This window comes from Acomys minous, assembly GCF_964271855.1.
Source record: "Acomys minous genome assembly, chromosome: 12".
Classification (NCBI taxonomy): domain Eukaryota; kingdom Metazoa; phylum Chordata; class Mammalia; order Rodentia; family Muridae; genus Acomys; species Acomys minous.
Genome location: NC_140493.1, coordinates 13,944,979 through 13,970,100, shown reverse-complemented (window position 1 = coordinate 13,970,100; position 25,122 = coordinate 13,944,979). Strand labels below are relative to the sequence as shown.

At 43.6% G+C, this 25,122-nt stretch overlaps 1 protein-coding gene across 1 annotated transcript in view; it reads left to right on the top strand.

The window, feature by feature from the left end:
• The window catches only part of ZBED4 (zinc finger BED-type containing 4), a 43,979-nt gene extending 27,189 nt beyond the window's left edge, over positions 1-16,790 (top strand). The window contains exon 2 of the mRNA XM_084751196.1: positions 11,681-16,790. Within this exon, the coding sequence (XP_084607322.1) occupies positions 11,997-15,509 (3,513 nt within the window). The 5' untranslated portion in view covers positions 11,681-11,996 and the 3' untranslated portion in view covers positions 15,510-16,790. The remainder of the gene's footprint in view (positions 1-11,680) is intronic.
• Positions 16,791-25,122: the final 8,332 nt, after the last annotated feature.

The following is a 25,122-nucleotide window of genomic DNA, read 5'->3' as shown; positions in this document are numbered from 1 at the left end:
TTGGGTAATGAGACAGTCATAATCCTGCTTGTCTGTAGGATACAGTTTTTCAGAAAAAATTCAAGACACAGCTTAATACTAGCATTAATATTAATGCTAATATTAAGTATTAATTTTTAAGTATTACTAGTATGATTGCCTATTCAGTCCATTTGTCCAGTTGCTACCAAGTCCAGACCATGGAAGACACACAACAAAGAGACAGAAGAAAAAACAGAACAAGACACAGGGGGCCAAGAACAAGGCAGGCAGTGTGATGTCTCACTAGTGCTTTTGACAGGAGCTCCTTTTTTGTTTGTTTTTGTGAAAGAGGTTCTGTGTTATCTTGGCCATTCTGGACTCTTCTTTGTAGACCAGGCTGGCCTTGAACTCACATCGATCCACCTGCCTCTGCCTCCCAAGTGCTGGGATTAAAGGTGTGCGCCACCACACCTATCACTTGACAAGAGCTCTTGTACCTTGTCAGACACCTTGCTGTTCCCAGATGGGATCCCAGCAGAACCAGACTAGAACCAGATGTCATAGAAATAGAACTGTGACTCTCAGGTGGAGTCCTCCACAGACAGGTGCTTTCTGGTTTCTTTTTTGCTGCAGACCATTCACTCTGGCAGTCCATTGAACTGAGAGCACATCCTGGGGCCTTAGGATGCCTTTGGTGCACACCCCCTAGCAAGCAGTGCTCCAGTACTGAAGGTCTGGAAAAAAAGTGCCTGACTTCCAAATTTGGTTGGGGGCAGGGGGTGTAGGGATCCTTAATCTTGCTGGGGCCCCCAAATGTTAAACTTACAGACTGGAGAAGAAAGACCACTAGCCACAAATTATGGCCAAATCAAAGCAAGCTTTATTCTGTGCACAGCAGAACCACTATCTCCCTCTAAGATCAAGAGATTAGCCTGGAGCCAGTTCCTCAAGCCTCTCTATAGGGCTTTTCCACAGAGTCAGGGTTTTTGCAAGCAAGCATGGTTACAGAAGTGAGGCCAGCAGTTATGAACGTTTTCCTTTACAGATCATTCTGTGGTCACAGGAGGTGAGGCACGGGTCAGTTTTGAGAAAAAATTTACAGTAAACAGAAACCTAACTGAACAGTGGCTCTTGGTTACACAATGGAGTCATGATTGTTTCTCATCATGCCCTTCCATTGGTTTTGGGCTTTGCTTGGCTGGAGTACATGTTAGAGCTGGGGAGCAGAGAGAGACTGAGAGATTGGGATTCCAGTCTCCTCCAAGGCTACATCAGTGGTTTAAGGGCTTCCCATAGGTCTCACCTCTTAAATCCCACAGCACCTCCCAGTCCTGCTACTTTGGGGACCTGTACTCAAACCATAGTGGTGCACAGTGGCTTTATGAACTTTTAAACATTGATGTATGTTGATGTGTTGTTTGTTTGTGTTCGGATTGTCTCTCTGGACAATGGGAGCCTTTGCAAGAGTCCTCCAGGTGCTTCTGACCTAGATCTTACACAATCTTAAAGGTTCCTTGCTGTCTGTCATCCTAAAATATTCTAGGCTCATCTTGTATTCTTCCAGCTCCAAACCTAAAAGGCCATTTTTTCATCTCAGGTTTCTGTTAATAACTTTGTTTTGTTTTCAGGGGCTTTTTTGGTTTTGCTTGCTTTTGAGACAGGGTTTTTCTATGTAGCTCTGGCTGTCCTGGAACTCCATCTGTAGACCAGGCTGCCCTCGAACTCAGAGATCCACCTACCTCTGTTTCCTGAGTGCTGGGATTAAAGGCGTGCACCACAACTGCCTGGCTTTGTTTTGTTTGGTTAGCTTTGGTTTTGTTATCTGTTAATATATTTGAAGAGATGGTTTGAATTACAGTCCAGGCTGAATATGGGAGATGGCATGATGTGAGCTGTTGGCAGGCCTTTGCAGTGAACAGAATTAGTATACATAACTCTTCAGAAAATACAGGTGTCCTCACTTTTTCTTTTGCTTTTGTTTTCAGGACGGTTTCTTTGTGACGCTCTTGCTGCTACTGTCCTTGAACTAGCTCTGTAGACCAGGCTGGCCTAGAACTCAGAGAGATCCTACCCCTGCCTCTGCCTCCCTAGTGCTGGGATTAAAGGTGCGTACCACCATCGCCCAGCTTCTCTTTCCTTTTTACACAGACGTCTAGTTCTTGGTAGCACAGGTAATGAGAAAAGCAGATTTGGTAATTGCTCATTGATTATAGTTAGATGTTTGCATTGCTTTGTGATTTTGTTGTTGTTGTTGTTGATGATACTTTCGGTTCCATAAAGAGAGAAAATGTGTTGGTTTTCTCCCCCCTGAGCCTGGCATATTCACTTAACGTAACCTCCAGTTCCATCCATTTTCTTTGGGTTTTTTGTTTGTTTGTTTGTTTGTTTTTGTTTTTTCGAGACAGGGTTACTCTGTGTAGCTCTGGCTGTCCTGTAATTCTCTTTTTATACCAGGCTGGTCTACACACAGTCATCTGCCTGCCTCTGCTTCCTGAGTGCCGGGATTACTGTCCAGCTCCAGGTAGCTGAATAGAACTCTCTTGTGTTTATGTAGTACATTTTGTTTATTTATGTTGGCTCCTGGGCTGACTCCATAGCTTGATTGTGAACAGTGCTGTGATAAAAATGGTTGTTGAGATGTCTCTGAGGTAGGCTGACTTAGACTCAGTGGGGAACATACCCAACTGCTACAGCTGGGTCATATGCTAGGTCTATTTTTAGTTTTTCCAGGAAACTCCATACTGATTTCCATGGCAACTACTGCTTCCTTCCAGCAATGTATGAAGGTTGCTTTTTTGTCGTATCCTAGCCTGTTGTTTTGAGGGTAGTCCATTCTGATTAGGGTAAAATAGGATTATATTCAAATATAGTTTTAACTTATAGTTTGTTGATAGTTAAGGATATTGACTGTTTTGATTATTTAACTACTTATTGGTCATTTGTACTTTTAATCTGTGGGGGGAGGCACATGCATGCACACATGTACCCTGTGTGTGTGTGTGTGTGTGTGTGTGTGTGTGTGTGTGTGTGTGTAAGTCAAAGTAGAGATTGAAGGAATCAGTTCTCTCCTACCATCATATAAGTTCTAAAGATTGGAGTTGGGTTGTCAGGCTTGGCAGCAAGTGCCTTTTACCTGCTGAGCTATCTCACTGAGCCTTTTTCACAGTTTTTAAAAATAAATATTTATTTTTATTTATTGTTTGAATATATGTATACACACATGTATGCAGTTGCTTCAGAGGCCAGAAGGTGTCAGGTCATCCTGGAACTGGAGTTACAAGCCCTTGTGGGCCTTCCAATATGGGTACTGGGAACTGAACTTGGGTTGTCTGCAAGAGTAGCAAGTGCTCTTAACGCCGAGCCACCTATAACTCTCCCCTTTAGAACTGTCATGCTGTATCCTGAAGGTTCTACAATGTTTTCATTTTCTTCCCCATTCTTCTTTCTTCCCCCCCCCCTTTCCTTTCTCCTTTTTGTGTATTATGTTTGTGAATGCGTGTATGTGCATGGTGCATGTTTGGCCATCACAGGACAACTTTGAGTGTTAGTTATTGCTTTCTACCTTGTTAGAGACAAAGTACTCTGCAGTTGTGGATGGAATATTCTGTTAAGTTCATTAGAATTATAGTACAACTCTCTGGTTCTTTTTATTTGTTTTTGTTTTTGTTTTCTGACTAATCTATTGATTAGGGTAGAATATTGAGTTACCCATTATATTGTATCTGTTCCTGTCTGTTCTTTCTGTCCAGTAGGGTGCCCAGGTGCCCAACATTATATATATATTTAAAATCTTTAGCACATACTCCCTTTTGTGTCTCTTGTAGCCTATACTGGCTTCCACCTCTCCATTTAGCCAAGAAAGACCCTGAATTTCTGATCCTGCCGTCTAAGTGAAGGAAGGCATTGCTAGGATTACGGCACACCTGACTCACACGGTGCTGGGGAATCTAACCTATGGCTCTGTACATCCCAGGCAAGCACTCTACTAACTGAGCTACATTGCCAGCCCTAGCCATGTCTTCTTGATAGGTTATTTATTTATTAATATGTAATAACCATCTGACTTGACTTGGGGTCTGCTTTGTCAGATATGAGTTAGCTACTCTTGCTTGCCTTCATATTCCATTTCCTTGGCATATGGGTAGTAAGTTAGGGAGTTGTCCGCTTTCCATGTCGGTGATTACTACCTTTTGGTGACCGCTGGTCTTCACTCTGGTTGTCCTTGATCCTACTACTACATCATGGCTCAAATAGAAATTCCACACCATGCATATGCTCAAAATATTATGTAAAAATAAGCCATCTTGTAATTACTGAATAAAGGGGTGCACGCCTATAAATCCAATACTCAGGAAGCGTAGGAAGAAGAATTCCAAGTTCTGGCTCAGCCTTAGGAGTATAACAAGGCCCTTTCTTTTAAAAGGAAGGAAGAAAAAAAAATTCTCATAAGAATTTTACTATGGGGGATAGTACTTATATAATTTTTAAAATGCTTTTTGTTTGTTTTGTTTTGTTTTTCAAGACAGGGTCTTGCTATGTAGCCCTGGCTGTCCTGGACTTACTTTGTAGACCTGGCTGGCCTTGAACTCGCAGAGATCCACCTGCCTCTGCCTTCTTAATGCTGTGATTACAGGCATGCATCACTGCTCCCAGCGACTATCTTATAACTTCTTAAAATTCATTAATTACTTTCAATATTTATAGATTTCTTATTACTATATAACTGGAAAAAGGAAAAGTGTGTGTGTGTGTGTGTGTGTGTGTTTATGTATGCCCCTCTGTGTTTGTCTGTGTGTGTCTGTGTGTGTATTTTCTGTGACAGGATTTCTGTGTCGCCCTAGAACTCATTATGTAGACCAGGTTGGCCTTGAACTTGCCGGCCTCTGCTTCTGGAGTGTTGGGATTAAAGGTGTGCACTACTACATACCTGGTTCCAAATTCATGTCTTTTAAGGCAAGGTCTGACTTTATAGCTCTGGCTTGTCTGGATCTCACTAGGCTGGCCTGAAACTCACAGAGATCTACCTGCAAAAGGCACAGGTTAGCTCTCATACATTTTGAATCACAAGCTCTGGGATTAAATGCATGTGCCACCATGCCCAGCTTTTATTTGTTTGTTTTTTGGGTTTTTTGTTTGTTTCTGTTTGTTTGTTTGTTTGTTTGTTTTGTTTTGAGACAAGGTTTCTCTGTATAGCCCTGGCTGTCCTAGAACTCAGTCTGTACACCAGGCTGGCCTCAAACTCAGAGATCACTTATATCTGCCTTTCAAATGCTAGGATAAAGGCACGTGTCACCATGCCCCCTGACACTTTTCTTTTCTGGCCCCCACCATTGTGATTCTGACTGAAAGTGATGAGACCAACCTCCTAGAGGTATTCCTGATCTTAGGAGGAATGTTGAGGGTTTGTCTAAAGTATTAGAACTATTTTTAGATTCCCTTTAGTAGATCATGGAAGTGCTTTTCTTATTCATTTGCTGAGACATTTCAACATGAATGGGTGCTGAATTACATAAAGTGTTTTCTCTGCATCTAGAAGTTACCATTGTTCTCTCAGTGGCCTGCAATACGGTCATTTCTGTGAGAATCCAGCCTGGCCCGAACCACAGCCTCCCGAAGTAGAAATTGCTACAGATGCCTGCCTGATCCTGGTGCTTTCCCCTAAATCATTTTTTAATGTGCTATAACCAAAACTATTAGGATGTTACATGCAGCTTTGTGAGTGGGTGTTGGTGATGTGAGCCCCAGGACTGTGCCTGAAGACAGTGGTACTAGCTTGAGATAAATAGCCTTGGATGATGTCAGTTTTGTCCTACTTGGAAGCCCCTTTCCTCTGACTGAAACAGTGAGGATATTTGTTCTTATTGCTACCAGGACCATACTTCTGCTAGCTGACAGAATACTTACGTGAAAGTCATTTTTGTTTTTGTTTTTTGAGACAGGGTCTCTCTGTATTAGCCTTGGCTGTCCTGGACTCGCTTTGTAGACCAGGCTAGCCTCGAACTCTGCCTCTGCCTCCAGAGTGCTGGGATTAAAGGCGTGCAGCACTATGCCCAGCCTTATGTGAAAGTCTTATGTGAACATTTCTCTGAGTAGGAAGGTGTTTTGAATGAGAATGGCCACCATAGGCCATATATTTGAATGCCTAGTCTGCAGTTGGTGGAACTGTTTGGGAAAGATTAGGTGGTGTGATCTTGTTGGAGAAGGTGTGTCACTGGGGGTGGGCTTCAAGGTTTCAAAAGCGCATGCCATTTCCAGTAAGGTCTCTAACTACCACATGATTGTGGATCAGATTTCAGCTAGTTTTCCAGCACAATGCCTTCCTGCTGCTATGTTCCCCATCACAAGCCCCTAATAACTGTTTTTTGTTCATTTGTTTGTTTAAGTTGCCTCAGTCATGGTGTCACAGCAATAGAAACCTAACTAAGGCAGGTAGCATCTGGCAGTGAATCTGCTGGATAGCATCCTAAGTCTGTTTAGCTTTTAAGGAACTGTTGGCTGCTTTCCAGAGAACTTAGCTGTCTTCTCTGTCTAGCAGTGTTTGAAAGTTTTGTTGCATCCTCATGGACACAATTTTCTATTCCATCCATCCTAGAATATGCACTAATATTAGCTTGATTTGCATGTTTTTCTAATTGTCGTGTTTAATTTTCCAAATCTAGCTATCATTTAGTCTTTTATTTTGCTTAATGTTGTTCTCTATATTAAAAAATATGTATGTATTATGTATGAATTACATATTGTTTTATGTAACTTTTAAGTCATGCATGTGGTGAGAGCATTTATGTTCTGAATTGTGCCTTTTTTTCTTTCTTTTTAATTGTATTCATTCTTCTCTCATACAACATGTCCCAACCACAGCCTCCCCAACGTCCACTCTCCTTCAGATCCATTGCTCCTGTTTCCCTTCAGAAAAGAACAACCTTCCCAGCGACTTCTACAGAACACAGCATAACAAGATGCAATATGACTAGTTGGATGAGGCAACCAATAGGAGAAAAAGGGTCAGAAACAGGCCCTCTCCTGCTGTTAAGAGTCCCACAACCAAGCTAAACAACCACAGCATGTATGCAGAGGGCCTAGCCCAGACCCATGCAGGCTCCATGACTGCCACTTCAGTCTGAGCTCCTGTGAGCCCAGCATAGTTGATTCTGTGTGCTGTGTTCTCAACCTCTCTGGCTCTTGTATTTCTTCCTCCCCATCTTCTGCAGGGTCCCCTCAGCTCTTCCTAATGTTTGGCTGTGGGTCTCTGTATCTGCTCCCACCAGTGGCTGGATGATGCCCCTCTGATGACAGTTGCCTTAGGCACCAATGTATGAGTATGGCACAATATCAGCAGGAGCCATTTCATTTGCCTTCATTTTCCTTCCGGTTTGTCCGTTTTGTCCGGTTCTCCCCTAGGTCCCTAAGCCATCTAGCTTCCCGACCCTCGCTATCCAGGCAGTGGCAGACATGGGCTCTTTCCCTCTTGAGGCCTGGGCCTCAAGTGAGCCCAGTCACTGGTTGGCCACTCGCACGACCTGTGAGCACCATCGCCCCAGTACATCTTGCAGGCAGGACAGGGGTGGTTTCAAGGTTGTGTGGCTTGTTCTCCATACTGGGAGCCTGCTGGGTCACCCAACATGGTCATTCAGGCTCTGTGTTCCCCATTGCTAGGAGTCGTCGCTGGGGTCACCTTCATGTCAGCTCTAGGAAGTTTCCCCTGTACTGTTTGTACATCACCCCCTGTTGCAGTCATCCCTCCCTCCCAAGTACATGCACATACATGCGGAGGCCAGACTCAACCTCAGGTGTCATTTCTTAGAAACTTTGATGTTTTGTTACTTGTTTTGTTTGAGGTAGGGTGTCGTTGAACTTGGAACTTACTGAGTTGACTAGGCTGTTTGGCCAGCAAACCGCAGGGACCTGCCTATTTCTACCCCCACCCCTCAGCACTACCATTACAAGCACACACCATCATGCCCAGCCTTTTATTGTCACATGCATGGCTCTCACACACACATTTATAAACACAACCTGCTGAGGTCATTAGTGTTACTCATATGTATATGGGTTTAGAGCTGGTCACTTGGGATTGGATCATCTATTTGAGGCTTGTCCCCAGAACAGACTTAATTCTCCCTGTCTCAGCAGTCAATGGTTGTCTAGAATTCTTTATCCAAGAGCTTAGGTCTTATAAGGTTTTCCCCCATCCATGTTAGTATATCAACTTACATTGTTCAGGTCTTGCTTATGCAGCCATACTGAAATTTTGTGGGTCCCACTTCCCTGTTACATATAGAAAACACTGTCTCACAGCAAAAACCCTGGTCCTCTGGCTCTTAAGATCGTCGTGGCTCCTCCTCTTTCATGTTTCTTTAGCCTTCAGGGTAGGGGTTGTATCAGTTGTTGGACACTCCACGGTCAGTTATTCTCTGCATTTCCACCAGGTTTTTTTCTTTCTGTAATGGTCTCCGTCTACTGCAAGTTTCTTAGTTGAGGGGTGAGAGTTACACTTAATCTGTGGGTGTAAATTTTAGAATGCAGTTAGGAATTATACTGGTTTAGGGCAGTAGTGATAGTAGATTTTCCTTTAGAGCTCTTGGCCTTACCAACCGTGGATAGTAGGCGCAGCCTTTTTATGGGTTCTGGGTATCAAACTCGGGCTCTCATGTTTGCACAACAAGTACCCTGCATCTCTCCAGCCTTTAGTTGTCTCCTGATAGTTAATTTTTATGCTGATTTTTAATGTGGCGCCGAGGATGTTTAGCCACCAAGTGATACCCTCAGCCCTTGAGTTATTTCAATCAGTGAACTTTGTCTGTGGCATCTATTGTTTGTTTGTTTGTTTTTCAAGACGGATTTTGCCGTGTGTAGCCTTGCCTGTCCAGAACTCACTTTGTAGACCAGGCTGGCCTTGAGAGATTCACCTGCCTCTGCCTCCAGAGTGCCGGGATGTGGCATCTGTTTTTGAGATGTCTTCTTCCAGAAACATTAATACTTATGTAGCTGGTAGTTTTTATTAACTTTGCCCCAGGCAAGTTTAGCTTAAGCTTGTTGTCAATATAAGTCTTACTCTTAATACTGCCCCAATTTGAAAAAGAAATGATAAATCAGGGAATTATGTGACAGCTTTGAGTGCTGAAAATTCAGACCCTTCACCAAGGGTCTCAGTATGGGTCTTAGTAGCTATTCAGACACTATGTTCAAGAGCCTTTTGCTCCAGTTTTCCCACCTGCTGCTGTGCCCAGCAGTGCCTCTTGAAGCAAGTTAGTTATGTTGACAGTGTCTATCCTGCATTTGTGCTGTTGTAGGGTAACAACCAGAGAAGACTGTTTGGACATGGGTTTAAATTAAGCTAATAGAAAGTCTTTATTAGCCAGCCAGTGACTACGTTGGGTTTTCAGGATCACAGACTTTCTCAAGGTGAGCTTTTAAGCACAAAAACCATGTCTTAGGTTGACATACTTGAGTTAACAAGAACAGTTAGCCAAGAGCAGAGCTACCAAAACCAAAAAAACAAGGCTAGTGCATTTAGAGACTTTCCCAGACTAGGCCTTTGTTTTCATTTTGGCAGGTGGTACTGTCTACTGCTGAATTTTGCAATCTGAATGATTCTTCTGTAATGGAGTCAGTGTGCTAAGGTCTGGGGCCCTGTTACATTGTTGCCATGTGCTAATGCTAGCTTTTGCTGCTTTGTTTTATATTTATTTATTTTGTGTTGAGGCAGAGGTCAGAGTTGGTTCTCTCTACCAACCGGATTCTGGGGATCAAACTCAAGTCATCAGGCTTAACACCAGCAAGTACCTTTCTCTACGAAACATCTTGCCAGCCCTTTGGTTTTTAACCTGTTACACACACACACACACACACACACACACACACACACACACACACACACTTTTTAGATTTCATTCTGATTTACTCTGTGAATTGATTATTTCATAGATTGTTTGAAATTTAAACTTTTTTTTTTCTCTCAAGACAGGGTTTCTCTGTAGCCTTGGCTGTTCTGGGCTCACTTTGTAGACCAGGCTGGCCTTGAACTCACATTGATTGCCTGCCTCTGCCTCCCTGAGTGCTGGGATTAAAGGCGTGCCCCCCAACTCCTACCCCCACTGGAATTTAAACTCTTTACATATTCTACTAGGAAGGTGTTGCCTTTGGTAAACTGAAAGGTGAGACTTGGTCTTGCAGAGGTGGCTCCGCAGTTAAGAGCACTTGCTGCTCTTGCAGAAAACTTTGGTTGAATTCCTAGAGTCCACATAGTAGTTCACAACTGTAAAAGAACTTTTATTCTCCTGGCTCAGTTGTTGTCTGGGAGGCTTGCTGCCTCCTTCTGCTAACCTAGGCTTAGTCCTAGAAGCTTCTAACCTCTAATTCCTAGAGTCCACATAGTAGTTCACAACTGTAAAAGAACTTTTATTCTCCTGGCTCAATTGTTGTCTGGGAGGCTTGCTGCCTCCTTCTGCTAACCTAGGCTTAGTCCTAGAAGCTTCTAACCTCCATTCAGTCTAACCTAGACCTAGAATGTTTTCAGCCTTTGATACTTACTGCTGAATAAGCTCACCCTTACTTGTTCTTTCTAAGCTCTGGGCTGGCTGGTTCAACTCAGCTGTTCTGGCTCAAACTCTTCTCCCAGCTGATTATTTAATCTGGCTTCTCTCTCAACCCAGAATTGCTCTGCTTGGTCTCAAACTTACTCAGCAACCTACTCTAATCTTCTAACTTCTTCTCATTTTCTGGTTCATTCCATCTTCACCTGAGTTCTCGCTCTCTGCAACCAATCTCTCTATTACTGTTTTGGTAAAACTGCCTCTTAAGTAGCTTCCCTTTCCTCTCTCATGAGTGTTGGGCATATCCTATTCAGTCAAATCTTCTCTGATTCATCATCTTTTCGGCCACTCAATTAGACATCACTTCCAAATATGGGTGCTTCCTTCTACAAACTATCTTAGTAACTTTAACTCTGTAGACTAAGCAGGCCTCAAACTCAGAGCTCTTCCTGTCCTTTCCTCCTTAATGCTGGGATTAAAGTCATTTGCCACCATACCTAGCAAAAATAAATTTTTATGCTGGCCATGGTAGCAAACACCTTTAATCTTAACACTCAGGAGGCAGAGGTGAGTGAATCTCTTGGAGTCCAAGGCAAGCCTAGTCTATATATTGAGTTTCAGACAGTCAGAGCTACATGATGCCTATAAATAAATAAGTCTTAAGGGGAGATGGGGGGGGGTGGGAGCTGGAGAGATGGCTCAAGGGTTAAGAGCACTGGTTGCTCTTCCAGAGGTCCCGAGTTCAATTCCCAGCAACCACATGGTGGCTCATGATCATCTATACTGGGATTAGATGCCCTCTTATGGCATGTAGGTGTATGTGCAGATAGAGTACTCATATACATAAAATAAATAAATAAATCTTTAAAAAACAAAAAGAAGACTGTAAATTCCTTGTGAAATTCTTCGAATGTCATTACTGCTTTTACTGCTTTTCATTGCCTACTTCTTTACTGGTAGGCCATTTGAATTTGAATCGTTTTGCTAATTTTGAGTGTTGGAGGGTTTTTTGTTGTTGTTGTTTGTTTGTTTAAATGTGAATGGATTGCAAAATATCACTACCAAGGTTTTTGACTTTAGCTTTCTATCATGGATATTGTCTCCTATACAGTTAGGCTGAACTCTGACAATATAGATTTTGAATATACAGTTCAGTTCTGTGCTTAATTTAATGTTATCTCTTATAGGAAATGCAAAAGGGCGATGCGTGCACTCAGGATGGTGGGGCTCCTGTCTTGGAGAAGAGAGACAAGTCTGCACTGCATGCATTGGTCTACACAGCAAGAAGTGTTTGCTTACAGCAGTCCTGCAGAACAGCCCTGTGACCTGGTGCTTGTGTGAGCCACATACTCTGCTTTCCAGTGACATCCATGCTCAGCCATATTAAACCTCCTCGAAGATGAAATTAAGAAAAAGTAATGGATCTACTTTTGGCATTATAGCCAATTTTTATTAACCTAAGATGTCAGAATGATGAAGCAGCCAGGATAATTATGGTTGGTCATGGAGGATAAGCAAGAAACTTGTCCCAAGGGGGACAGTGATTTTGTTTCTGACAAAGTAAGTTTCAAAATAGAGGAGGAAGATGATGATCAAATTCCTTGTCACAGTTTGGAAAGAGTGGACTTTAAAAGTGAGCCAGAGGATATGAGACAGACAGATAGTGGCGATGAGCAGGCAGAAATCAGGGCAGCAAGCTGTGCCTGTCAGCCCTCTGGGAAATACTTACCTGCTGAGAGTGAAGATGACTATGGATCACTCTTCTCCCAGTATAGTAGCACACTGTACAATGTAGCCATGGAAGCCGTGACCCAGAGCCTTCTTTCTAGCCGACACATAAGCTCCAGGAAGAAGTCTCCAGCTTGGAAGCACTTCTTTATCTCTCCTCGAGACAGCACTAAAGCAATATGCACATACTGTATGAAAGAGTTCAGTAGGGGCAAAAACGAAAAAGACTTGAGTACAAGTTGCCTCATGAGACATGTGAGGCGGGCGCACCCCACCAAGCTCATTCAAGAGAATGGAAGTCTATCAGCAGGGTCCTCCTTCCCCTCTCCCTCGCTTCTGCTTCCACCACAGCCCACAGACGTGGGAGACCTCAGCACTGTGCTCTCACCTGTCAGACTTGTCCAGAAAACGGCTCCCAAGATCCCATCCCCTGACCAAATAATGGAAGAATCTGTGACTGTGGTCTCTTCTGAAGAGGTGTCCTCTGATATGTCTATCACTGAAAAGTATAGCAGAGAAGAGGCCTCGGCCGGCTCATCCCCCAACCTCTCCATGCTCCATTATGATGACACTTCAGAAACCATGGCAGAGAGAAACCTTTCCCTTCCCAAAAGCACATCTGGGTCCAGGAGGAGGTCAGCCGTCTGGAAGCACTTCTACCTGTCACCCCTGGATAGCTCCAAGGCTGTCTGTGTCCACTGTATGAATGAGTTCAGCAGAGGGAAGAACGGGAAGGACCTAGGCACAAGCTGCCTCATCAGGCACATGTGGAGAGCACATCGATCCATCGTACTACAGGAGAACGGAGGCAGCACAGGCATCCCACCGCTGTACCCTATGCCTCCAACCCTGCTCCCTGCCCTGCTGCCCCCAGAAGGGGATCTCAACTCCGCATCGTTGTCTCCTGGCAAACAAGTCAAAGAGTGCCCTTCTGTCTCCTCATCCCCAGAGAGGCTTCCTGAGGATCTGTCATCACACACAAATCCTGGGGATGTGTCCCGGGAAGATGTGTCCATGTTGTCATCCTCTGATGACTTGGGGGAGACCTCTGTTGTGCCCTCTCCAGAGAAGCAGCTGGCAGACACAGTAAGTCCAAGATTTGAATCGGGCACTGTCTTCCAGCAAAATAAGAAGGTCATGAGAAGACTGAAGTCAGAAGTCTGGCATCACTTTTCGCTGGCCCCCATGGACAGTCTCAAAGCAGTGTGCCGGTACTGTAGCTGTGTTATTAGTCGGGGGAAGAAAGGAGATGTAGGCACCAGCTGTTTGATGCGACATCTGTACAGACGCCACCCTGAGGTTGTTGGGGACCAGAAGGACTTTGTGGGCACAGGTTTGGCAAACTCTCCATATGCCACTTTGGCTTCTGCAGAGAGCTCCTCCAACATAACTGACTTGCCAGCAGTGGTCAGAAAAAACCATCGAGGTGTGTTTCCTGCTAATAGCAAGAAGACCTCAAAGCTGTGGAATCACTTTTCTATTTGCTCTGCAGACTCAACTAAGGTGGTGTGCCTGCACTGTGGCCGGACCATCAGCAGGGGCAAGAAGCCCACCAACCTGGGCACCAGCTGTCTCCTGAGACATCTCCAGCGATTCCATGGCCATGTACTCAAGAATGATGTCTCAGAGGCCACTCTGTCCCGCTCTCCGGGCATCCGGAGGCCTCTGGGCATGGGGCTTTCAGGGGCTTCCTCTTTCTGTGACTCCACGGAGAAGTTCTATGACTCTCACCCTGTTGCCAAAAAAATCACAAGTCTCATAGCTGAAATGATTGCACTTGACCTTCAGCCATACTCCCTTGTAGACAACGTTGGCTTTAACAGGCTGCTCGAATACTTGAAACCTCAGTACTCTTTACCTTCCCCTTCCTACTTCTCTAGAACAGCTATCCCAGGTATGTATGACAATGTGAAACAGATAATTATGTCGCATCTGAAGGAAGCTGAGAGTGGTGTAGTCCACTTCACCTCCGGAATATGGATGAGTAGCCAGACTCGTGAGTACCTGACCCTTACAGCTCACTGGGTCACCTTTGCATCCGCTGTCCGACCACATTGTGAGGACCACCATTGCTCAGCGCTTTTAGATGTGTCACAGATCGACTGTGACTATAGTGGAAACAACATTCAGAAGCAGCTGGAGTGTTGGTGGGAAGCCTGGGTGACCTCCATTGGGCTTCAGATTGGCATTACTGTCACTGACAATCCAAGCATAGGGAAGATGCTGAGTGAGGGTGAGCACTCGAGCGTGCAGTGCTTCAGCCACACAGTGAATCTGATCGTCAGTGAGGCTATCAAGAGCCAGAGGATGGTGCAGAACTTACTGAGCATTGCCCGGAAGCTGTGTGAGCGGGTCCACCGGTCACCCAGGGCAAGAGAGAAGTTAGCAGAACTGCAGAAGGAATACGAGCTGCCGCAGCATCAGCTGATCCAGGATGTACCATCCAAGTGGAGCACATCATTCCACATGCTTGAACGGCTAATTGAGCAGAAGAGGGCAGTTAACGAAGTGTCCATTGAGTGTAACTTCAGAGAATTGATCAGCTGTGACCAGTGGGAGGTCATGCAGTCAGTGTGCCATGTGTTGCGGCCGTTTGATGCTGCGAGCCGAGAGATGAGCGCCCACATGTCTACTCTGAGCCAGGTCATTCCCATGATCCACATCCTCAGCAGGAAGGTTGAGATGCTCTTTGGGGAGACAATGGGCATTGACACGATGCTTAAGTCCTTGAAGGAAGCCATGGCTAGCCGCCTGTCTGCCACTCTCCACGACCCCAGGTACATCTTTGCCACACTGCTGGACCCTCGCTACAAAGCTTCCCTGTTCACAGAGGAGGAGGCAGAGCAGTACAGGCAAGACTTAATCAGGGAGCTAGAAATCTTGAATTCTACCTCAGAGGACACGGCCACCTCCAATGGCTGTGACTCAGGGTCCCCACTTAAAGACACTGGCACAGGGGAGAGCCTGTGGTCACTCGTTGCACCAATAAAGAGAGATCAGAGAGAGAAGCTACCTGAAGACATGGTGCTTGCATATTTGGAGGAAGAGGTGCTGGAACACAGCTGTGACCCACTTACTTACTGGAACCTGAAACGGTCATCCTGGCCTGGGCTGTCTACCTTAGCAGTCCGATTTCTGGGGTGTCCCCCAAGTACAGTTCCCTCAGAAAAGCTGTTTAGCACACCTATGGAGGCTGGCAGCTTTGGCCAGCCCAGGCTCATGATGGAGCATTTTGAAAAGCTCATCTTTTTAAAAGTGAATCTCCCTTTGATATGCTTTCAGTATTGAACTCATGATGGAGCCACCAGACTGGAAATGGGCTTCAGAGTGCTAGCTATTGTACCAGGGCTGACTCACCTGGCAGGGCCATGTAGGACACCAGACCAGGCATCTGGGGCCACCTGCCAGCTCTCACCGTAATATCCACATGTGCCTTACTCCTCCTTCAGGCCAGGTGTCAAGGTGCGTTTTCAGAAGCCCGCTAGAAACAAAGTCTTGGCAATTATGAAATAGGATGATCAGGTTAAAACTAAAGATTTTTGTTTTGTTTTTTAAGGGGATAGTAATTTGTTTTTACTAGAATGGAGGGAAGATGTAAACAATTTTATTGTGTAGAATTTTTATTCAGTTGTGTGAAAACCACAAATCAGGTGCTGTATTTTAATTAAATATTATTTTAATTGCAACAAAACAGCTTTTTGTGGCTGTCAGATGAAACCTGTAAATAGGAGGTGGAGGTTAAGCCATCCTGACTGAACAGTTCTTAACCATAGGCTCCAAAATATGTCAAAGAAAGAATATTCTAGAAGCGGTTTACTGTAACAGAAACCAGACATTTGAAAACAAAACTGAACTTAGGCATATCATGGAGTGTCTGTCAACTGGTTAGTTGGTCATGAGAACTTTCCCGTGTCAGGTGTTTGCATTCAGGTTTTACACGGTCAGTTAACTCAGAGATATCCCACTTATCATGAGCTCCTTGAAATTGGATCCAAGTTTTAAGTCATGCTTAGGACTTCCCCAGTGCATGATATGACACGTTTACAGCAGATGGCTTGTTGATCAAATCTCCATGCCTCTGATTTATTTTGCGTCTCTATAAAGCTATCTCATAAGAAGTATGCACTGCCCTCCCCCCACTTTGATCATATTATAGCTCAGATTCTTCTTTGAGGAGGTAGCTTGTTAACAGGGAAAGCGCTTGTTTATTGCAGCCAGGAGAAAAGCCTTAGGCATTTAGATTTTTTTCCTATGATAGGGAAGATTCAACCATCACTGGGATATTATAGGATCCCAAGGATATCAAAATGAAGTATCAGCTGTCAGGTTTTTTTATTTTACCAGACTCCAAAGTTTTTGCTTTGATGTCTAAAGAAAAAAAATTTCATTTTCTCATTTCAAATCAAATATGAGTGAGACAAGTCACTCATTTGCCTCTGACCCTTTAGAAAAAAACTGTTTTGTTGAAATACTGTATGTAGGCTCAGTCTAAATATGCGTGGATGCTTTAGTGTATTTATAAATAATGAACTTGGATTCTGAAATTAAATTTTTATTTGCAATTTTTTATTGCTGATTGCTGATGGCTTTTATTTTTAGGATAATAAAAACAGGCATGCCTTTTCTATGTTACTTCATACAAACTGTATTTGAATAGGGTTTGAAATGTCAATGTTGGGACAGTGTTCCTAACAGGTGCATCTTTGACGATGGTAATAATGGTTAGACTTTGCTAGCACCTCTGCATATTCCCTCTAACCTGATGTCTTTGCTTTTACCCCTGAACCCCAGCCTATTTCCGAGGACCATGGAGTGTCACGGTCCACCCACTGCACTGTCCCTGGCCAGCACTCCTGCCTTACGAAAGGCTAGTTGTAGACAGGAGCAAGGAAATGATGGTTCAGCAGATCTTCTGAGCCCTGTTCCGCACCAGTTGCCATCCTGTTTCTTTCCTTTGCTTTCATTTCTTTTTTTCTGAGGCAGGATCTTATGTAGCCCAGGCTGGCCTACAATTTACTATGTAGTCAAAGATGAGAATGAGCTTCAACTTCTGATTCTTCTGCCTCTGCCTCCCAGGTGCGCTGAGATGACAGGGTATGTTACAAGCGCTAAGAATAGAACCATGAGGTTGGTACATGCTAGGCACCTGAGCTACATCCCCAGCCCGTCACCTGCCATTCTGTCACTGTGAATTTTCAGCATCACACCATATTCTAGTTTAAATGCTTAAGTCATGGGTTGTAAAAAGAGATTACAGAGCGAGGCTATGGTGACATACACCTTTAATCCCAACACTTGGGAGGCAGAGGCAGGTGGATCTCTGAGTTCAAGGCCAGCTTGGTCTACAGAGCAGTAGGACAGCCAAGGTTACACAGAGAAACCGTGTCTCGAAAAACAAAAAAAGAGATTGCAGAAAAATGGGCTTATTTGTCTCAGCAGAAATGTGGCTTAGGTGACATTGAAAGCACGTTTTCCCTGAATATTACATTGGCAAGTGATGCATGTGTTTTGACACTTGGCACCCTCAGTACTAAGGACACAGCTGAGCTATCTGTCCTCAGTTGCTGATAGACCAGCAAGAGCTCCAGTGCTGGTAACCAGTTCTCATGTCATAGGCTTATAGACAGGCATTTGGGTGGTAGATTGTAGATATATTGAGAATAAACATGTTTATTCTCTTTTTGTTTTTTGTTTTTGTTTGTTGTTTGTTTTTTCGAGACAGGATTCCTCTGTGTAGCCCTGGCTGTCCTGGACTCGCTTTGTAGGCCAGGTTGGCCTCGAACTCAGAGATCCACCTGCCTCTTCCTCCCGAGTGCTGGGATTAAAGGCATGTGCCACCACGCCCAGCTTGTATAATCAGTTTTTATCTTGATCTTTTCTTTATAATTTTCTTTGTTAATGTTTTCACTTCTGTGGTTATTGGTATATTCATTTTTGATTGATTTTTATTGTGTTTCTATATCTGTTTTGGTTTGGTAGTGTTGCTGTGACAGTGATTAGTTTTACTACTAACAACTGAGCCTCAAGAGAAAGCTGCTAATGAGGAGGACTCCCAAAGGAAACTGGGAGAGAGCTATCTATCCTAAGGGATGTGAACTGTAGCTAAAAACATGAGAAGCATAAAAAACCAAGGCAATATGACTCCTCCAAATGATTAGATCTTCAATAGCGGAGACCAAAGATATGGAGATGTTAAAATACAAGACAGATGATTCAAAAACAGTATCTGAAATGACACTTATCTCAAAGGGGATAAATAAAGTCAATTCAGAACTAGACAAAAAGGTCAGCATCATTAATGAGAAGTTCAACAATGAAACAGTTTGGAGAAGTAAGCAGAGATTGAAAATGAATTAAGGAAATAATTTTTTTAAAGTGGAAATCACTAATAAACCAGTTTAATGAGAAAAAACTCAAGGATTAAAAACTGAGATCTGGCCGGGCATGGTGTCGCACGCCTTTAATCCCAGCACTTGGGAGACAGAGGCAGGCAAGGCCAGCCTGGTTTACAAACAAGTCTAGGACAGCCAAGGCTACACAGAGAAACCTTGTCTTGAAACAAACAAACAAACAAACAAAAAGCTGAGTTCTGCATTTAGACATATATGAACATGACCATTAAACATATGCGAACATGACCACAACTTTAAAGAATCTGGGACATGGATCAAGAAACTAAATCTAAGAATTGGGGTATTTTTTTGTCCCCTCCTCCCCCAGGATGGGGTTTCTCTGTGTAATCTTGGCTGTCCTGGTCTCACTTGGTAGACCAGGCTAACCTCGAACTCTCAGCAATCCACCTGCCTCTGCCTCCTAAATGCTGGGATTAAAGGCATGTGTCAACACCACCCAGCTAAACCTAGGAATTGATGGTGTAGGAGGAGGAACAAAGATAGAAATAAAAGGCATGGGAAGCCTATTCGATGAAATGCCAGAGAAAAGAAAGAAGTCTAAATAGTACAAAGAATGTTATACCAGAAGTTTCCCCAAATCTACAGAAAAGTAGGGACATTCAAGTGGATTTAGAATCCCAACAAGATGACAAACAAAACACCTCTCAATGACACATTACAGTTAAAATTCTAAGACTACAGAACAAAGGACAGCAAAAGTTGCAAGAGGAAAACTCACAAATGGAAAGTCATTAGAATATTAGACCTCAACAGAAACCCTAAAAGCCAAGAATGTGAGATTGTTTATTTCAATTCTTGAGAATAAATAACTTGGAAGTCAGACTTCCTGTATATAGCAAATGGTATCTTTGAACTCAGTTGAGAAAATGAAGAGCTTCCAAGATAAATACAAGTTAAAAAATTTTTATGGCTACTACGCCAAGATTGCAGAATCTTATACACAGTGGAAGAAGAAATGGTCACAAACAGTAGAGCTTAGGATAGAGTAAATTTCACTAGAGGAATAAATGAGTAGAAAAGAATCAAGCCCACTGCGGTAAGCCAGAAAAACTAAGATAAAGAAAGGGGGGTGGGGGAGACAGTATTCAAACAAGCAAAAGGAGTCAACAGAAATCACCAAACACCGCAATAAATATAAATGAATATGTCTTCGATTTAAAAGTACAGACTAGAGCTGGAGGATATAGCCCAATTGGTAATGCTTAGCGCATACAATGCTCTGGGTTCAAACACTGCAGAAACCTGGCGTGCTGCGAGTATATAATCTCAGTGCTTGGGAAGTAGAGGCTGGAAGATGAGAAGTTCATAGCATTTTACAGCTACACAGTTTGAGGCCAGCCTGGGCTACCTGCCAACCTGCTTCAAAAAGACTAGCTGCTTGAATTGAAGAAACAAGATCCAACTATTGATTTGCTTATCACAAATTCATTTCACTGGCAAAGACAAAGCGGATGTGTAAAAACTTAAATACTAAGGAAGTGGAAGCTGAAATGAGTAGGAAGATTATACTTCTACCTGACAGAGTGGACTTTAAGCCAGAATTAGAAGTATATAAGGTTTCTACATATGAAAATGAATAATCCAGCCAGGCGTGGTAGAGCACGCCTTTCTTCCCAGCACTCAGGGAGGCAGAGGCAGGTGGGTCACCGTGAGTTGCAGGCCAACCTGACCTACAAAGGGAGTCCAAGACAGCCAAGGCTACACAGAAACCCTGTCTTGAAACACCAAAATAATAATTTATCAAGGAGATAATAAGTGTATATACATATACAGCAATCATGCTTATATCCGATTCTTAAAATCTATTGGTTATAAAGGGACCGGTTATAAAGGGACAGATAGGTCAGATAACAAATACTGGGTCATGTACCACCCCAATATATAGATGCACTAAATAAGAAAACTGAGGAAGTAGAGTTAAATCACAGCACAAAACAAGTCAACTTGATAGATGCCTACAGAATATTCTGTCCATTGGATGTGGGATATATATTATGAATGGCAGTCCATGGAACTTTATTTACTTTTGACTTTTTCTTTGTTTATTGTTTTAAGATGGTCTCACTATGTAGTTCTGGCTGTTCTAGAACTCAGTATGTAGGCCAGGCGTGGTGGAGCACACCTGTAATCCCAGCACTCAGGAGGCAGAGGCAGGCGGATCGCTTTGAGTTCAAGGCCAGCCTGGTCTGCAAAGGGCTATACAGAGAAACCCTGTCTTGAAAAACCAAAACCAACCAAACAACAACAACAAAAACAGTATGTAGACCAAGCTGTCCTCAAACTCAGAGATCCACTTGCCTTTGCCTCTCCGAGTGCTAGGATTAAAGGCGTGAGCTATCATGCCTGGGCTTGTTACATTTTTGCAGGATATTGTAATTTATTTTATATATGTGTATGGGTAGGTACACGTGTGCCATGGTGTGCCCATGGAGGCCAGAGGACACCCATGCCCACCTGTAAAGTGATTAAGTAGGTTACATTTTAAGCCATAAATCCTTGAAGCTGGGTAGTGGCGGCGCCAGCACTGGGGAGGCAGAGGCAGGTAAATCTCTATGAGTTGGAGACTAGTCTGGTCTACAAAGTAAAGGGCAGACAGAGAAACCCTGTCTCAATAAACAAGTCCTGAATGTACAAAAAACACAAAAATACCTAATAATCTTACTTATTTTTATTTGGGAGGGGTGGGGAGTTTTTTGAGACATGGTTTCTCTATATAGCCTTAGCTGTCCTGGACTCACTTTGTAGACCAGGCTGACCTCGAACTCAGTGATCCACCTGCCTCTGCCTCCCCAGTGCTGGGATTAAAGGTGTGAGCTACTACACCCAGGTTATTTTTATTTTTCAAGACAGGGTTTCTCTTGGGGCTAGCTTACAGTTTCAGAGGTTTAGTTCATTATTGTCATGGCAGCATGCAGGCAGACATGGTGCTAGAGAGGGAACTGAGGATTTTTAATCTTGATCTGCAGAGAGCAGGAAAGACAGCCATTTAGGCTTGGCTTAAGCTTTGGAGACCTCAGAACCCATCCTGGCTGCACACTGCCTCCAACAAGGCCACACCTCCTAATACCACAGACACAAAGATAAGGACAAATAGGTGTGGTATACACTGTAGTGCTGGCACCTGAAGGCTGAGGTAGAAGGATTGGACATTTAAAGCTATGTCATTCTCGTCTAGCTTAGCTACATGTTTGTGCTGAAACAAAGTCATAGAACAATTTTCCCACTGAGCATAGATGCAAAACTCCTGAATGAGCCGGGCATGGTGGCGCACACTTTTAATCCCAGCACTTGGGAGGCAGAGGCAGGTGGATAGCCATGCGTTTGAAGCCAACCTGGTCTACAGAGTGAGTCCAGGACAGCCAAGGCTACACAGAGAAACCCTAGCTTGAAAAACAAAAAAACAAACAAAAACTCTTGAATGAGCTACTTGAAAACAAATTCAGCAACACATTAAGAAGATCATACAGGGCCAGAGAGATGGCTCAGTGGGTAAGAGCACTGTCTGTTCTTCCAAAGGTCCTGAGTTCAATTCCCAGCACCCACATGGTAGCTCACAACCATCTGTAATGAAAATCTAGTGCCCTCTTCTGGTGGGAAGGCACAAATGTACATAATAAATCTTTTTTAAAATTATATGAAAAAATCATAAATTATAATAATTGGTTTCATTCCAGGAATGCCAATATTGTTCAACATATCCAAATCAGTAAATATTGTGGCTATATTCTTGGTTGTCAACTTGACTATATCTGGAATGAACTACAATCCAGAAGTAGAGGGCATGCCTATGATCTGAAACCTGAAGCTGGATGACACTCCTTTAATCCAGATCTTGAGGCAGGAAGACCACCTTTAGTCTGGGCCATGCCTTCTTCTGGAAGCCTATATAAGGACATGGAAGAAGGAAATTCTTGTTCTTCTTTGCCTGCTTGTACTTTCAAGCACATTCCTTCACTGGCATTGGAGCCTACTTCTTTGGGATCCTAGTATACATAGAAGACTATGTCTGGAGTCTTGGACTAGATCTTTGACTTTTCCCTTTACAACTAGCCATTGTTGTATTAGTTGGACTGCAACCTGTAAGTCATTCCAATAAATTTTATACACACACACACACACACACACACACACACACACACACACACACACGTAGAGAGAGAGATTTTCTTTTTTCTTTTTTTTTTTTTTTTTTTGATTTTTTTGTTGTTGTTGTTGTCTTATTTATTTTTGAGACAGGGTTTCTCTGTGTAGCCTTGGCTGTCCCGGTCTCTCTCTGTAGACCAGACTGGCCTCGAACTCACAGCGATCCACCTGCCTCTGCCTCCCGAGTGCTGGGATTAAAGGCGTGCGCCACCACGCCCGGCTGAGATTTTCTATAAGTAAGTCCTATGACTCTAGAGAACCCTGACTAAAACGTAAGTAGAATCAAGAACAGAAACCATGTGCTCAGGGCTGGGGGTGTAATTCAGTTGACAGTGTTTGCCTAGTGTAGAGGAATGTTAATTTAGAACATGGCTGTTCTGGCAAGAGGTCACATCCAAAGACCTAGGTCTATGTGATCCAACTGGAATACAAACATGCCTTTAATCCAGGAGACAGAGGCAAACAGTTCTGAGTTCAAGGCCAGCCTGGTATAGAGCAAGTATCAATAAAGAAAAGCTTAGGTCTGGGTGATACATGCCTTTAATCCCAACTGAAAGCAAAGATAGTTTGTAGAAGGAAGTCCTCATGTTTGAAAGTGATGTCAAGGCTGGGTGCAGTGGCACACACCTGTAATCCCAGCACTCAGGAAGGCAAAGGCAGGCGGATCTCTGTGAGTTCACGGCCAGCCTGTTCTACAAAGGAAGTCTAGGACAGCCAAGGCCACACAGAGAAGCCGTGTCTCAAAAAAACCAAAAAAGAAAAAGTGACAAATCAGAAGACTTGACAGAATAGAATTTGCCCAACTCTCACAAGAACAGAGAGGAAAGGGAAGCTACTTAAGAGTCAGTTTTAAAAAAAAAGTCAGTTTTAGAGAGATGGGTTGCAGAGAGAGAAGTCAGGTGAAGACAAAATTTGAGCAGATTGCTGAGGTCAAGCAGAGACATCCTGGGCTGAGAGAGAAGCCAGATTAAACCAGCTAGGAGAGGAGTTTGAGCTAAAACACCTGAGTTGAGCCAGCCAGCCCACAGCTCAGAACAAGGGTGAGCTGATTCAGCAGTGAGTCTCAGAGGCTGAGAACATTCTAAGCTGAGGTTAGATTGTACAGAGGCTAGAAGCTTCCAGGACTAGGCCTAGGTTAGCGGATGGAGGCAGCAAGCCTGGCAGACAACAATTGAGCCAGGAGAAGATGTTTTACAGCCCAGTGTTTGTCAGTGTTCTGTTGCCATGAAGAGAGAACATAACCATGGCAACTAATAGCCTTCAGTTGGGGTCTTGTGTACAGTTTGAGACATTTAGTCCATTGTTATCATGCCAGGGAGAATGGCAGTACGCATGGTGCCGTCTGCGTGGAAGGGGAGCCACCTGGACCTGTCATGGGCTTTGGAAACCTCAAAGCCCACCCTCACTGACAAACCTCTTCCAACAAGACATTCCCTAGTCCTTCTAATCCTTTCAAGTAATGCCACTCCACTCCCTAGTGGCTATGCTTTCAAATATGTGAGCCTGTTGGGGCCATTCCTATTCAAGCCAACATAGAGAACAACAACAACAACAACAATAATAATAATAATAATAATAATAAACAAAAACTAATATGTACAACAAAACGGGTGGGATACATACTCCAAGAGTGGAAACAAAACTATCAGAAATTTACTGTCATCTTCAGCTGCACAAGTTCACAACCATCTTAGGCTAGAGACTTTTTTTTTTTTAAAGTGGGCTGGAGAGAGGGCTTAGCTATTAAGAGTGTCTGCTGTTCTTGCAGAGGACTACAGTACCAGCACCCACTTCAAGTGTCTGTAACTCCAGCTCCAGGGGGTCTGTGTAGAGGAATGTTAATTCAGAACATGGCTGTTTGGCAAGAGATCACATCCAAAGACCTAGGTCTATGTAATCTGGCTGGCAAGAGATCACATTCAAAGATCTTTTAGGTCTGTGTGATCCAGCTGGAATACAAACACACCTTTAATCCAGGAGACAGAGGCAAGGAGCTCTGAGTTCAAGGCCAGCCTGGTATAGAGCAAGTTTCAGGTACAGAAAAGTTTAGATCCATGAGTGGTGATACATGCCTTTAATCCCAACCAAAGGTAAAGATAGTTTGTAGAAGGAAGCACCTACGTTTGAAAGTGATGTCTAATTGAATGGCAGAAAAGGTAAAAAATCAGAGATTTGACAGAATAGGATATGTCCAACTCTCATGAGGAGAGGAAAGGGAAGCTACTTAGGCAGTTTTTCAGAGCAAGGAATTAGTTTTACCAGGACAGTAACAGAGACATGGGTTGCAGAGAAAGAACTCAGATGAAGACAGAACGAGTCAGAATGTGAGAAGAAGCCAGAAGACT